Source organism: Tachyglossus aculeatus, chromosome 17, assembly GCF_015852505.1.
Source record: "Tachyglossus aculeatus isolate mTacAcu1 chromosome 17, mTacAcu1.pri, whole genome shotgun sequence".
Lineage (NCBI taxonomy): Eukaryota > Metazoa > Chordata > Mammalia > Monotremata > Tachyglossidae > Tachyglossus > Tachyglossus aculeatus.
In genome coordinates this window covers 57,635,199-57,649,889 of record NC_052082.1, presented here as the reverse complement: position 1 = coordinate 57,649,889, position 14,691 = coordinate 57,635,199, and the positions used below count along the sequence as shown (strand labels likewise).

Sequence of the window (14,691 nt, the reverse complement as noted above, 5' to 3'; positions counted from 1 at the left end):
TTCTAAGTGCTGGGGAAGTTACAACGTGATCAGGTTGTCCCACGGGGGGGGGCTCACAGTCTTCCTCCCCATTTTCCAGATGAGGGAACTGAGGCCCAGAGAAGCTAAGTGGCGGAGCCGGAATTTGAACCCATGACCTCTGACTCCAAAGCCTGGGCTCTTTAATAATAATAACAATAATAATGATGGCATTTATTAAGCACTTACTATGTGCAAAACACTGTTCTAAGTGCTGGGGAAGTTACAACGTGATCAGGTTGTCCAATGGGGGGGGCTCACAGTCTTCCTCCCCATTTTCCAGATGAGGGAACTGAGGCCCAGAGAAGCTAAGTCGCGGAGCCGGAATTTGAACCCATGACCTCTGACTCCAAAGCCTGGGCTCTTTAATAATAATAATAATAATAATAATGATGGCATTTATTAAGCACTTACTATGTGCAAAACACTGTTCTAAGCGCTGGGGAAGTTACAACATGATCAGGTTGTCCCACGAGAGGGGGGGCTCACAGTCTTCCTCCCCATTTTCCAGATGAGGGAACTGAGGCCCAGAGAAGCCAAGTGGCAGAGCCGGAATTTGAACCCATGACCTCTGACTCCAAAGCCTGGGCTCTTTAATAATAATAACAATAATAATGATGGCATTTATTAAGCACTTACTATGTGTAAAACACTGTTCTAAGCGTTGGGGAAGTTACAACGTGATCAGGTTGTCCCACGGTGGGGCGGGGAGGGGGGGGCTCACAGTCTTCCTCCCCATTTTCCAGATGAGGGAACTGAGGCCCAGAGAAGCTAAGTGGCGGAGCCGGAATTTGAACCCATGACCTCTGACTCCAAAGCCTGGGCTCTTTAATAATAATAACAATAATAATGATGGCATTTATTAAGCACTTACTATGTGCAAAACACTGTTCTAAGCGCTGGGGAAGTTACAACGTGATCAGGTTGTCCAATGGGGGGGGCTCACAGTCTTCCTCCCCATTTTCCAGATGAGGGAACTGAGGCCCAGAGTGGCTTGCCCAAAGTCACACGGCTAAGTGGCGGAGCCGGGATTTGAACCCACGACCTCTGACTCCAAAGCCCGGGCTCTTTCCACTGAGCCACGCTGCTTCAGGTAACGGGGGGCAGACAGCCCCCAACGTGGCAGCCGGGTCCCACCCCGCCGTCCCGCACCCGTTCCCCACCTCGGGCTTCCGAGGACCTGGGGAGGAGCCGAGATCACGGCTCAGAGCAAGTCATTAAATCGTGTTTAGGCTGCAAGGAGCGTTGTTTTTGTTGACAAATAGAGAGAATCGGTTGCGACGAGACAAAACGGGCAATTACTGGGAAATTAAGCGCCCGCCGTTACCTCGCGCCTGGCCTTTGTGCGGCGGGGAAGAGGAGAAGACAGACAAATTGGGGTCAGCCTCTGCCCTACTTTGACAGGATTGCACAACTGGCGTCGATGAAGTAGCCCAGGGGAGGACTTATTTATTTATTTTACTTGTACCTATCTATTCTATTTATTTGATTTTGTTAGTATGTTTGGTTTTGTTCTCTGTCTCCCCCCTTTAGACTGTGAGCCCACTGTTGGGTAGGGACTGTCTCTATATGTTGCCATTTTATACTTTCCAAGCGCTCAGTACAGTGCTCTGCACATAGTAAGCGCTCAATAAATACGATTAATGATTAATGAATGAGGACGCCACCCCGCCCCTCTACCCCCCTACCTCACCCCCACAGCCCCTCCGCGGGCCCGCGTTCGTTTCCGGAAAACCGTGGAAGACCCCATTCCCTTCCCCAGGAGAAATCCCAAATATAGTGGCCCAGCTGGCAAAGTAGCCAGGAGCTCAGGCTCTCCCTTAATAATAATACTCATGATGGCATTTATTAGGCGCTTAGTATGTGCAAAGCACTGTTCTAAGCGCTGGGGAGGTTATCCCCCGGGGGGCTCACAGTCTTAATCCCCATTTTACAGAGGAGGTAACTGAGGCACAGAGAAGTTAAGCGACTTTCCCAGGGTCACACGGCTGACAACTGGCGGAGCTGGAATTCGAACCCAGGCATTCGAAGCAGCATGGCTCAGTGGGAAAGAGCACGGGCTTTGGAGTCAGAGGTCATGGGTTCAAATCCCGGCCCCGCCACTTGTCAGCTGTGTGACTTTGGGCAAGTCACTTCACTTCTCTGGGCCTCAGTTCCCTCGTCTGTAAAATGGGGATGAAGACTGTGAGCCCCACATGGGACAACCTCATCACTTTGTATCCCTCCAGCGCTTAGAATAGTACTTTGCACATAGTACGCGCTTAATAAATGCCATCATCATCATCATGACCTCTGACTCCAAAGCCCGGGCTCTTTCCACTGAGCCACGCTGCTTCCATTTCCACCCCCAAGGCCTGCTCTCGCTCTCATTCATTCATTCATTCATTCATTCAATCGTATTTATTGAGCGCTTACTGTGTGCAGAGCACTGGACTAAGCGCTTGGGAAGTCCAAGTTGGCAACATAGAGAGATGGTCCCTACCCAACAGCGGGCTCACAGTCTAGAAGGGGGAGACAAACAACAAAACAAAGCATATTAACAAAATAAAGTAAATAGAATAGTAAATATGGCCAAGTAAATATGTACAAATATGTGCTCTCTTTTTAATGGTATTTGTTAAGCACTCAACTATGTGTCAAGCACTGTGCTAAACACTGGGGCAGATACAAGTTAATCAGTCCTGACAGTCCCAATGGCACATGGGGTTCACAGTCCCACAGAAGGAGGGAGAACAGGTATTGAATCCCCATTTTACAGAGGGGGGATACTGAGGCACAGAAAGCAGCAAGGTGAAGTGGATAGAGTACGGGCTTGAGAGTCAGAAGGACCTGGGTTCTGATCCCTTCTAGACTGTGAGCCCGCTGTTGGGTAGGGAGCGTCTCTAGATGTTGCCAACTTGGACTTCCCAAGCGCTTAGCACAGTGCTCTGCACACAGTAAGCGCTCAATAAATACGATTGAATGAATGAATGAATCCCGGCTCTGCCACTTGTCCGCTGGTGGGACCTTTGGCAAGTCACTTCACTTCTGGGCCTCAGTTCCCTCGCCTGTAAAATAGGGATTAAGACTGTGAGCCCTATGTAGGACAGGGACTATGTCCAATCTGACTCGCTCATAATAATAATAATAATAATAATAATAATAATAATAATAATAATGGCATTTGTTAAGCGCTTACTATGTGCAGAGCACTGTTCTAAGCGCTCCCACGTGGGATAATAATGGCATTTGTTAAGCACTTACTATGTGCAGAGCACTGTTCTAAGCACTCGGGGAGGGGGATACAAGGTGATCAGATTGTCCCACGTGGGGCTGTAATCCCCATTTTCCAGATGAGGGACCTGAGGCTCAGAGAAGTGAAGTGACTTGCCCAAGGTCACACAGCAGACATGTGGCGGAGCAGGGATTCGAACCCATGACCTCTGACTCCAGAGCCCGGGGTCTTTCCACTGAGCCACGCTGCTTCCCGACAGATCACCTTGTATCCTCCCCAGTGCCTAGAACAGTGCTTGGCACATAGTAAGCGCTTAACAAATGCCATCATTATTATTATTATTATTAGCCGGGCACCAAGTTAAGTCGCCACGCTTCCGTTGGGCCGCCCGGTCTGGGGGGCCCGGCCCGTCGGTCTGTTTTTAGACTGTGAGCCCAATGTTGGGTAGGGACTGTCTCTATATGTTGCCAATTTGTACTTCCCAAGCGCTTAGTACAGTGCTCTGCACATAGTAAGCGCTCAATAAATACGATTGATGATGTTGTGGCGGATTCTTGGTTGCCGGGCTGGGGGGCTCACCCCCACCGATATAGCTCATTCCCGTGCCGATATAGCTTATTCCCGTATCCACGGCAAAGAGAGGGCAACGGGGGCCCTCCTCACTCCTCGAGGAACTGTCCCGCGCCAAGCCTGTATATATGTATATATGTTTGTACGTATTTATTACTCTATTTTACTTGTACATATCTATTCTATTTATTTTATTTACACGTTTCTTCTATTTATTTTATGTGGCTTATATGTTTGGTTTTGTTCTCCGTCTCCCCCTTCTAGACTGTGAGCCCGCTGTTGGGTAGGGACCGTCTCTAGATGTTGCCAACTTGGACTTCCCAAGCGCTCAGTACAGTGCTCTGCACGCAGTAATAATAAGAATAATAACGTTGGCATTTGTTAAGCGCTTACTATGTTCAAAGCACTGTTCTAAGCGCTGGGGGAAATACAAGGAGATGAGCTTGTCCCGTGTGGGGCTCACGGTCTTTATCCCCATTTTACAGATGAGGGAACTGAGGCACGGAGAAGTGAAGTGACTTGCCCAAGGTCACACAGCAGACGTGTACAAACATATATGCGGGTGCTGTGGGGAGGGGAAGGAGGTAGGGCAGGGGGGATGGGGAGGAGGAGAAGAAAAAGGGGGCTCAGGCTGGGAAGGCCTCTTGGAGGAGGTGAGCTCCTCCAAGTTCTCAACAGTCGGCCAGCCAGTTGTATTTACTGAGCGCTTAATCATCATCATCATCATCAATCGTATTTATTGAGCGCTTACTATGTGCAGAGCACTGTACTAAGCACTTGGGAAGTACAAATTGGCAACATCTAGAGACAGTCCCTACCCAACAGTGGGCTCACAGTCTAAAAGGGGGAGACAGAGAACAAAACCAAACATACTAACAAAATAAAATAAATAGAATAGATATGTACAAGTAAAATAAATAAATAAATAAATAAATAAATAGAGTAATAAATATGTACAAACATATATACATATATACAGATGCTGTGGGGAAGGGAAGGAGGCTTAATGGGTGCTGAGCACCATGGGTGAGGACAGTAAATAGTAATAATAATAATGGTATTTGGTAAGCACTTACTATGTGCCAAGCACTGTTCTAAGCACCGGGGTAAATACAAGGAGATTAGGTCGTTCCCCCGTGGGGCTCACAGTCTTAATCCCCATTTTACGGATGGGCAACTGAGGCCCAGAGTAAGCGCTCAATAAATACGATTGATTGATTGAGCGCCCGGAGCCGCGTTAGAGGCAGGTCTCCCCAGGGCCAGCAGAAAGATGTTCCAATCAATTACCACATCATAACACTGACGTCTGATAATTACCCCGCGTCCCTCCTGAGAGAGGGAGCGGGCCGCTTTCGGCCCCGCCGCCGCTCCTTCACGGTCCGCCGCTTGATTAATACGCAGAGAATGGGCTGATGGCATGATGAATGCGGAAAACGAGGTCCCCGGTAACGCGCGCGCACCGGAGCGGGAAGATGATAAATGGCTTTTACCGACTGTCCTCCATTAAGTACCCTTGCGCGGCCGTTTTATCACGAATTAAGGAAAGCAGCACGGAGGGAACGTGAGGACGCGTCAAATAATGGACCGTAATAGCTTTCGGAGCCCGGTTTCAGCGGTTTCAGCGTCCGGCTTTTAGCCTTTGAAGAGGCGTGAAATTCTCCCCCAATCCTCCCCTGACCCCAAGTACTGTACTGAACATCGGGCCGATAGTCATTCGTTCATTCATTCGTTAGATCGTATTTATTGAGCGCTTACTATGTGCAGACGCTGTACTGTGTAACAATAAACAGACCCATTCGTGGCCCACAAGCGCTTAATGTGTGCAAAGCACTGCATTAAGCGCTTGGGAGAGTACCGTATAACAGTAAGCATTAGAGGAGCGGCGTGGCTCAGTGGAAAGAGCCCGGGCTTTGGAGTCAGAGGTCATGGGTTCAAGTCCCGGCTCTGCCAATTGTCAGCTGCGTGACTTTGGGCAAGTGACTTAACTTCTCTGTGCCTCAAGTTACCTCGTCTGTAAAATGGGGATTAAGACTGTGAGCCCCCTGTGGGACAACCTGATCACCTTGTAACCTCCCCAGCGCTTAGAACAGTGCTTTGCACATAGTAAGCGCTTAATAAATGCTATTATTATTATTATTAACTTCTCTGTGCCTCAGTTGCCTCGTCTGTAAAGTGGGGATTAAGACTGTGAGCCCCCCGTGGGACGACCTGATCACCTTGTAACCTCCCCAGCGCTTAGAACAGAGCTTTGCACATAGTAAGCACTTAATAAAGACTGTGAGCCCACTGTTGGGTAGGGACCGTCTCTATATGTTGCCAACTTGGACTTCCCAAGCGCTTAGTACAGTGCTCTGCACACAGTAAGCGCTCAATAAATACGATTGATTGATTGATTGCACACAGTAAGCGCTCAATAAATACGACTGAATGAATGAACAGAGAAGTGACTTGCCCAAAGTCACACAACTGACAATTGGCAGAGCAGGGATTTGAGAAGCAGCGTGGCTCAGTGGAAGGAGCCTGGGCTTTGGAGTCGGAGGTGACGGGTTCAAATCCCAGCTCCGCCATTTGTCAGCTGGGTGACTTTGGGCAAGTCATTTAACTTCTCTGTGCCTCAGTTACCTCCTCTGTAAAATGGGGATTGAGACTGTGAGCCCCCCGCGGGGCAATCTGATCATTTTGTAACCTCCCCAGCGCTTAGGAAAGTGCTTTGCACATAGTAAGCACTTAATAATAATAATAACAATGGCATTTATTAAGCGCTTACTATGTGCAAAGCACTGTTCTAAGCGCTGGGGAGGTTACAAGGTGATCAGGTTGTCCCACGGGGGGCTCACAGTCTTCATCGCCATTTTTCTAGATGAGGTAACTGAGGCCCAGAGAAGTGAAGTGACTTTCCCCAAGTCACACAGCTGGCAGAGTCGCGATTTGAACCCATGACCTCTGACTCCAAAGCCCGGGCTCTTTCCACTGAGCCACCTCGGCGCATTCGTCTCTTCGAAGGGACCCCCGGGGTCTCGGCGCCGGGCCCGGTCCCGCGCCCACACAGCCAGCTAACGAGTTGGCGGCGGGCACCCGTGCCAGCGACGCGGGCCGCTCTGCCATTTTGCCTCAGCAGCCCGTCCTTCGAAATGCGCGGCTCGCCGTATGCCAGGCCAGCCGTCAAAAATGTCACTTACAATAATTACTTTTGGGGGGAAAATGCTTGCTGACTTCCTACCTTCAAGCTGTTTTTCACCCAGTAGGGAGATAATAAGAAACGACTCTATCCCGACTGCTCAAATGAACACTAAATGGAATTTAGATTATTTTTGCCTCAGATAGAGGGGCCGCGTTCCGAAATGTAAATAGCGGATCGGATGAACGGCCAATTTGTCTCGGGAAAATTAAGGCGGATCGGCTTTCCCATTCCGCTCCTGCCGAGGAACTTCAGGCAGCCGTCTGTCCGCCCGCCGGCCCCAGGTTTCTGCCGTCTGCGGGCAGCGGGGCGTAGCTGACGGAGCTCGGGCCTTTGAGTCAGAAGGTCACGGGTTCTAATCTCGCCTCCGCCACTTATCTGCGGCGTGACCCTGGGCGAGCAGCGTGGCCCAGCAGAAAGAGCCCGGGCTCGGGAGTCAGAGATCATGGGTTCAAATCCCGGCTCCGCTGGGTGACTTTGGGCCAGTCTCTGGGCCTCGGTTCCCTCATCTGTAAAATGGGGATTGAGACTGTGAGCCCCCCCGTGGGACAACCTGATCACCTTGTAACCTCCCCAGCGCTTAGAACAGTGCTTTGCACATAGTAAGCGCTTAATAAATGCCATTATAAAAAATAAAAATAAAAAATCAAACTACTCTGTGCCTCGGCTACCTCATCTCTAAAATGGGGATTAAGATTGTGAGCCCCACGTGGGACCACCTGATCACCTTGTATCGTCCTCAGTGCTTAGAACAGTGCTTTGCACAAAGTAAGTGCCTAACAAATGCCAAAATTATTATTATTAAGTCACTTCACTTCTCTGCGCCTCATCCGTAAAACGGGGGTTGAGATTGTGAGCCCCTCACGGGACAGGGACCATATCCAACCTAATTTGCTCGTATTCACCCCGGCGCTTAGTACAGTACCCGGCACGTAGTCGCCACTTGGCAAATATCATTATCACTGGGTCGGGGATCAGTTCCCGCAGGGGGCCACACTGGGGGGCCTTCCCAGACTGAGCCCCCTCCTTCCTCTCCCCCTCGTCCCCTTCTCCATCCCCCCTGTCTTACCTCCTTCCCTTCCCCACAGCACCTGTATATATGGATAGATGTTTGTACATATTTATTACTCTATTTATTTATTTTACTTGTACATATCTATTCTATTTTATTTTGTTAATATGTTTTGTTTTGTCCTCTGTCTCCCCCTTCTAGACTGTGAGCCCGCTGTTGGGTAGGGACCGTCTCTGTATGTTGCCAACTTGGACTTCCCAAGCGCTTAGTCCAGTGCTCCATCCCCCTCATCTTACCTCCTTCCCTTCCCCACAGCACCCGTATATATGTATATATGTTTGTACATATTTATTACTCTATTTATTTATTGATTTATTTTACTTGTACATATCTACTCTATCTATTTTATTTTGTTAATATGTTTGGTTTTGTTCTCTGTCTCCCCCTTCTAGACTGTGAGCCCGCTGTTGGGTAGGGACCGTCTCTATATGTTGCCAACTTGGACTTCCCAAGCGCTTAGTCCTGTGCTCCATCCCCCTCATCTCACCTCCTTCCCTTCCCCACAGCACCTGTATATATGTATATATGTTTGTACATATTTATTACTCTATTTATTGATTGATTTGTTTTACTTGTACATATCTATTCTATTGATTTTATTTTGTTTGGTTTTGTTCTCTGTCTCCCCCTTCTAGACTGTGAGCCCGCTGTTGGGTAGGGACCATCTCTATACGTTGCCTCCCAAGCGCTTAGTCCAGTGCTCCATCCCCCTCATCTCACCTCCTTCCCTTCCCCACAGCACCTGTAGATATGTATATATGTTTGTACATATTTATTACTCTATTTATCGATTGATTTATTTTACTTGTACATATCTATTCTATCTTATTTTGTTAATACGTTTGGTTTGGTTCTCTGTCTCCCCCTCCTAGACTGTAAGCCCGCTGTTGAGTAGGGACCGTCTGTATACGTTGCCAACTTGGACTTCCCAAGCGCTTAGTCCAGTGCTCTGCACACAGTAAGCGCTCAATAAATACGGTTGATGGATTGATTAGTAAGCGCTCAATAGATACGATTGATTGATTGATTGATTGGGGGGTGGGGGGTCAGGGTCTCCCCGCTGCCGGAGGCGGAGAGTTGGGCATTCCCGAGACGTGGCGGCGCTCATCCTGGGGGTGTCTACCTTTGTCCTCTCTGCAGACAGCACCCCCAAGACTTCAGCCAGCTGCAGCCCCGCCCCGGCCTCCCCCATGAGCTCCAGTGAGTCGGTCAAGAGCCTGACGGAGCTGGTGCAGCAGCCGTGCCCGCCCATCGACGGCAGCAAGGAGGGCAAGGCGCAGGACGGCGACGGCGACGGGCAGCCCCCCACGCCGGTGCCCCTCTCCGGCCCCTCCGCGCTCAGCATCCAGGAACTGGTGGCCATGTCGCCCGAGCTGGACACCTACGGCATCACCAAGAGGGTCAAGGAGGTGCTGACGGACAACAACCTCGGTAAGGCCGCCCCCCGCGCCGACCCCGTCTCCCCGGGGGGCACCCCTCCCACTCCTGCCCCTGTCCGAGGGGATCCCGGAAAATCCCAAAAGCGGGAAAGGGGAAAACTAAGGACGAGGAGAGGCCCCTCGCCCCTGAGCAATCCATCAGTAGTACTGAGCGCCCGCCTTACGGGTGCAGAGCACGGTAGAGTCTTTGGGGCAGAACGACAGAGCAGACCCGATCCCTGCTCTCCAGGAGTTTCCAGTCGACCGGGGGCAGGGTACTGTGCTCAACCCTTGGGCGAGTACAAGAGTGGGAGTAAAAAATAATAACAATGGTGGCATTTATTAAGCGCTTACTATGTGCAAAGCACCCTTCTAAGCGCTGGGGAGGTTACAGGGTGATCAGATTGCTCCACGGGGGGCTCACGGTCTTCATCCCCATTTTACAGATGAGGGAACTGAGGCCCAGAGAATAATAATAATAATGACGGCATTTATTAAGCGCTTACTATGTGCACAGCACCGTTCTCAGCGCTGGCGAGGTTACAGGGTGATCAGGTTGCTCCACGGGGGGCTCACGGTCTTAATCCCTATTTTACAAATGAGGGAACTGAAGCCCAGAGAAGAAGAATAATAATGATGGCATGTATTAAGCGCTTACTATGTGCAAAGCACCGTTCTAAGCGCTGGGGAGGTTACAGGGTGATCAGGTTGTCCCACGGGGGGCTCACAGTCTTAATCCCCATTTTACAGATGAGGGAACTGAGGCCCAGAGAATAATAATAATAATAATGACGGCATGTATTAAGCGCTTACTGTGTGCAAAGCACCGTTCTCAGTGCTGGGGAGGTTACAGGGTGATCAGGTTGCTCCACGGGGGGCTCACGGTCTTAATCCCCATTTTACAGATGAGGGTACTGAGGCCCAAGGAATAATAATAATGATGATGACAGCATTTATTAAGCGCTTACTATGTGCAAAGCACCGTTCTCAGCGCTGGGGAGGTTACAGGGTGATCAGGTTGCTCCACAGGGGGCTCACAGTCTTAATCCCCATTTTACAGATGAGGGAACTGAGGCCCAGAGAATAATAATAATGATGATGACGGCATTTATTAAGCGATTACTATGTGCAAAGCACCGTTCTAAGCACTGGGGAGTTACAAGGTGATCAGGTTGTCCCATGGGGGGCTCACAGTCTTAATCCCCATTTTCCAGATGAAGTAACTGAGGCCCAGAGAAGTGGAGCGACTTACCCAAAGTCACCCAGCTGACAATTGGCAGAGCCGGGATTCGATCCCATGAACTCTGACTCCAAAGCCCGGGCTCTTTCCACTGAGCCACGCTGCTTCTCCAATGAGATGAGATCCCTGCCCTCAAAGAGATTCAGTCAATCGCATTTATTGAGTGCTTACTGTGTGCAGAGCACTGTACTAAGAGCTTGGAAAGTACAATTCAGATTCCAGTCTGTCGGTCAGTCAGTCGGTGGTATTTATTGAGCGCTTACTGTGTGCAAAGCACTGTACTAAGAGCTTGGGAAGTACAATTCAGATTCCAGTCTATCAGTCGGTGGTATTTATTGAGCGCTTACTGTGTACAGAGCACTGTACTAAGAGCTTGGAAAATACAATTCAGATTCCAGTCTATCGGTCAGTCAGTCGGTGGTATTTATTGAGCGCTTACTGTGTGCAGAGCACCGTACTAAGAACTTGGAAAGTACAATTCAGATTCCAGTCTATCAATCGGTGGTATTTATTGAGCGCTTTCTGTGTACAGAACACTGTACTAAGAGCTTGGAAAGTACAATTCAGGTTCCAGTCTATCAGTCAGTCAATCAGTGGTATTTATTGAGCGCTTACTGTGTACAGAGCACTGTACTAAGAGCTTGGAAAGTACAATTCAGATTCCAGTCTATCAATCGGTGGTATTTATTGAGCGCTTACTGTGTGCAGAGCACTGTACTAAGAGCTTGGAAAGTACAGTTCAGATTCCAGTCTGTCGGTCAGTCAGTCGGTGGTATTTATTGAGCGCTTACTGTGTGCAGAGCACTGTACTAAGAGCTTGGAAAGTACAATTCAGATTCCAGTCTGTCCATTCAATCGGTGGTATTTATTGAGCGCTTACTGTGTGCAGAGCACTGTACTAAGAGCATGGAAAGTGCAATTCAGATTCCAGTCTGTCGGTCAGTCAGTCAGTGGTATTTATTGAGCGCTTACTTTGTGCAGAGCACTGTACTAAGAGCTTGGAAAGTACAATTCAGGTTCCAGTCTATCGGTCAGTCAGTCGGTGGTATTTATTGAGCGCTTACTGTGTGCAGAGCACTGTACTAAGAGCTTGGAAAGTACAATTCAGATTCTAGTCTATCAGTCGGTGGTATTTATTGAGCGCTTACTGTGTACAGAGCACTGTACTAAGAGCTTGGAAAATACAATTCAGATTCCAGTCTATCAGTCAGTCAGTCTGTGGTATTTATTGAGCGCTTACTGTGTGCAGAGCACCGTACTAAGAGCTTGGAAAGTACAATTCAGATTCCAGTCTATCAATCGGTGGTATTTATTGAGTGCTTTCTGTGTACAGAACACTGTACTAAGAGCTTGGAAAGTACAATTCAGGTTCCAGTCTATCGGTCAGTCAGTTGGTGGTATTTATTGAGCGCTTACTGTGTGCAGCACTGTACTAAGCGCTTGGGAAGTACAAATCGGCAACCTATAGAGACGGTCCCTACCCAACAACGGGCTCACAGTCTAGAAGAATACGATGGATTGAATGAATTAAGTGCCTGGGAGAGTACAATACGACACAGTCGGTAGGCACGGTCCTTGCCCGTGGCGAGCTTACAACCTGGAGTATGGTCTAGTGGCCACAGGGCTCTGTACTGAGCGCTTGTGAGAGTACGGTAATCCCTGCCCTTGGAGAGCCGCCAATAATGTATCAGGGATCGGATCCTAAAAACGAAGTAGAGAAAGGAGGAAGAAAGCAAAAGGGGCGGTGATATGGACGGGAAATGCCGCTCTAGAGGCCCTGGTGTATAGGGGAAGTACAGAAGGGTCACCGCGGTTGTAAATTTTGTTTAATGGTATTTGTTAAGCGCTTACTATATGCCAGGCACTGTACTAAGCCGTGGGGTAGGTACTAGATAATAATAATAATAATGATGGCATTTATTAAGCGCTTACTATGTGCAAAGCACTGTTCTAAGTGCTGGATGAAATGGTTGGACACAGTTCATGTCTCATATAATAATAACAGTACTGGTGGTATTTGTTAAGCGCTTACTGGGTATCAGGCACTGTTCTAAGTGCCGGGGTTCACAGTCTTAATCCCCATTTTAGAGGTGAGGGAACTGAGGCTTAGAGAAGCTAAGCGACTCCCCGAAGTCTCACACAGCAGAAACGTGCCGGAGCCGGGATTAGAATCAATCAATCAATCGTATTTATTGAGCGCTTACTGTGTGCAGAGCACTGGACTAAGCGCTTGGGAAGTCCAAGTTGGCAACAGAGAGAGACGGTCCCTACCCAACAGTGGGCTCACAGTCTAAAAGACTCCTGGTCCTTCAGACTCCCAAGCCCGGCCTCTATTCAGTCGTATTTATTGAGCGCTTACTGGGTGCAGAGCACTGTATTAAGCGCTTATCCACCATCCACTAAGCCACATGCTGCTTGTTGAGCACTCTTGTGGCGGCGGAGGCGGGGCCCAAGTAGCCAGAGTTGGTCAGCGGCCGCGAATTTGACCCGAGTTTGCCCGCTACTTCGGACTGAGGGCCACATTCCCTGCTTAGTGGCTCAGGGCCTATACCTGGTTCGCCGCTCAATAAATCAATCAATCAGTGGTATTTATTGAGCACTTACTACAGAGAGCTCCACTGAGCCCTACTGAGCGCTCACCTCCTCCAAGAAGCCTTCCCAGACTGAGCCCCCTTTTTCCTCCCCATCTCCCCCACCACCTCCTTCCCCTCCCCACAGCACCTGTATATAATAATAATAATAATAATAATGGTATTTGTTAAGCGCTTACTATGTGCAAAGCACCGTTCTAAGCGCTGGGGAGGTTACAAGGTGATCAGGTTGTCCCGCGGGGGGCTCACAGTTTTAATCCCCCTTTTACAGATGAGGTAACTGAGGCCCAGAGAAGTGAAGTGACTTGCCCAAAGTCACCCAGCTGACGAATTTGAACCCATGACCTCTGACTCCAAAGCCCGTGCTCTTTCCACTGAGCCACGCTGCTCCTATATGTGTTTGTACAGATTTATTACTCTATTTATTTTACTTGTACACATTTGCTATTCTATTTATTTTGTTAATGAGGTGCATTTAGCTTTTAATTCTTTTTGTTCTGACGACTTGACACCTGTCCACGTGTTTTGTTTTGTTGTCTGTCTTCCCCTTCTAGACTGGGAGCCCGTTGCTGGGCAGGGACCGTCTCTAGATGTTGCCAACTTGGACTTCCCAAGCGCTTAGTACAGTGCTGTGCACCCAGTTGAATGAATGAATGAATGAATTTACGGGGCGCAGAGCACTGTAGTGAGCGCTTGGGAGAGTACAGTACAACAGAGTTAAAAATAAATAAATGATGGCATTTGTTAAGCGCTTACTATGTGCAAAGCACTGTTCTAAGCGCTGGGGGATACAAGGTGATGAGGTTGTCCCATGTGGGGCTCACAGTCTTAATCCCCATTTTACAGATAATAATAATAATAATGTTGGCATTTGTTAAGCGCTTACTATGTGCAAAGCACTGTTCTAAGCGCTTGGGGGGGGATTCAAAGTGATCAGGTTGTCCCACGTGGGGCTCACAGTCTTAATCCCCATTTTACAGATAATAATAATAATAATGTTGGCATTTGTTAAGCACTTACTATGTGCAAAGCACTGTTCTAAGCGCTTGGGGGGGATTCAAAGTGATCAGGTTGTCCCACGTGGGGCTCACAGTCTTAATCTCCATTTTACAGAGGAGGTAACTGAGGCTCAGAGAAGTTAAGTGACTTGCCCAAGGTCACACAGCAGACCTGTGGCGGAGTCGGGATTCGAACCCATGACCTCTGACTCCAAAGCCCGTGCTCTTTCCACTGAGCCACGCTGCTTCTCTACTGAGGCTCAGAGAAGTGAAGTGACTTGCCCAAGGTCACACAGCAGACATAATAATAATAATAGCATTTGTTAAGCGCTTGCTATGTGCAAAGCAGTGTTCTAAGCGCTGGGGAGGGGAAACAAGGTAATGAGGTTGTC

At 48.9% G+C, this 14,691-nt stretch overlaps 1 protein-coding gene across 1 annotated transcript in view; it reads left to right on the top strand.

Annotated features, from left to right (window-relative positions):
- CUX1 (cut like homeobox 1) overlaps positions 1–14,691 on the top strand; it is a 301,376-nt gene that overhangs the window by 267,150 nt on the left and 19,535 nt on the right. The window contains 1 exon segment of the mRNA XM_038759292.1: positions 9,193–9,483. Coding sequence (XP_038615220.1) covers positions 9,193–9,483 — 291 coding nt within the window.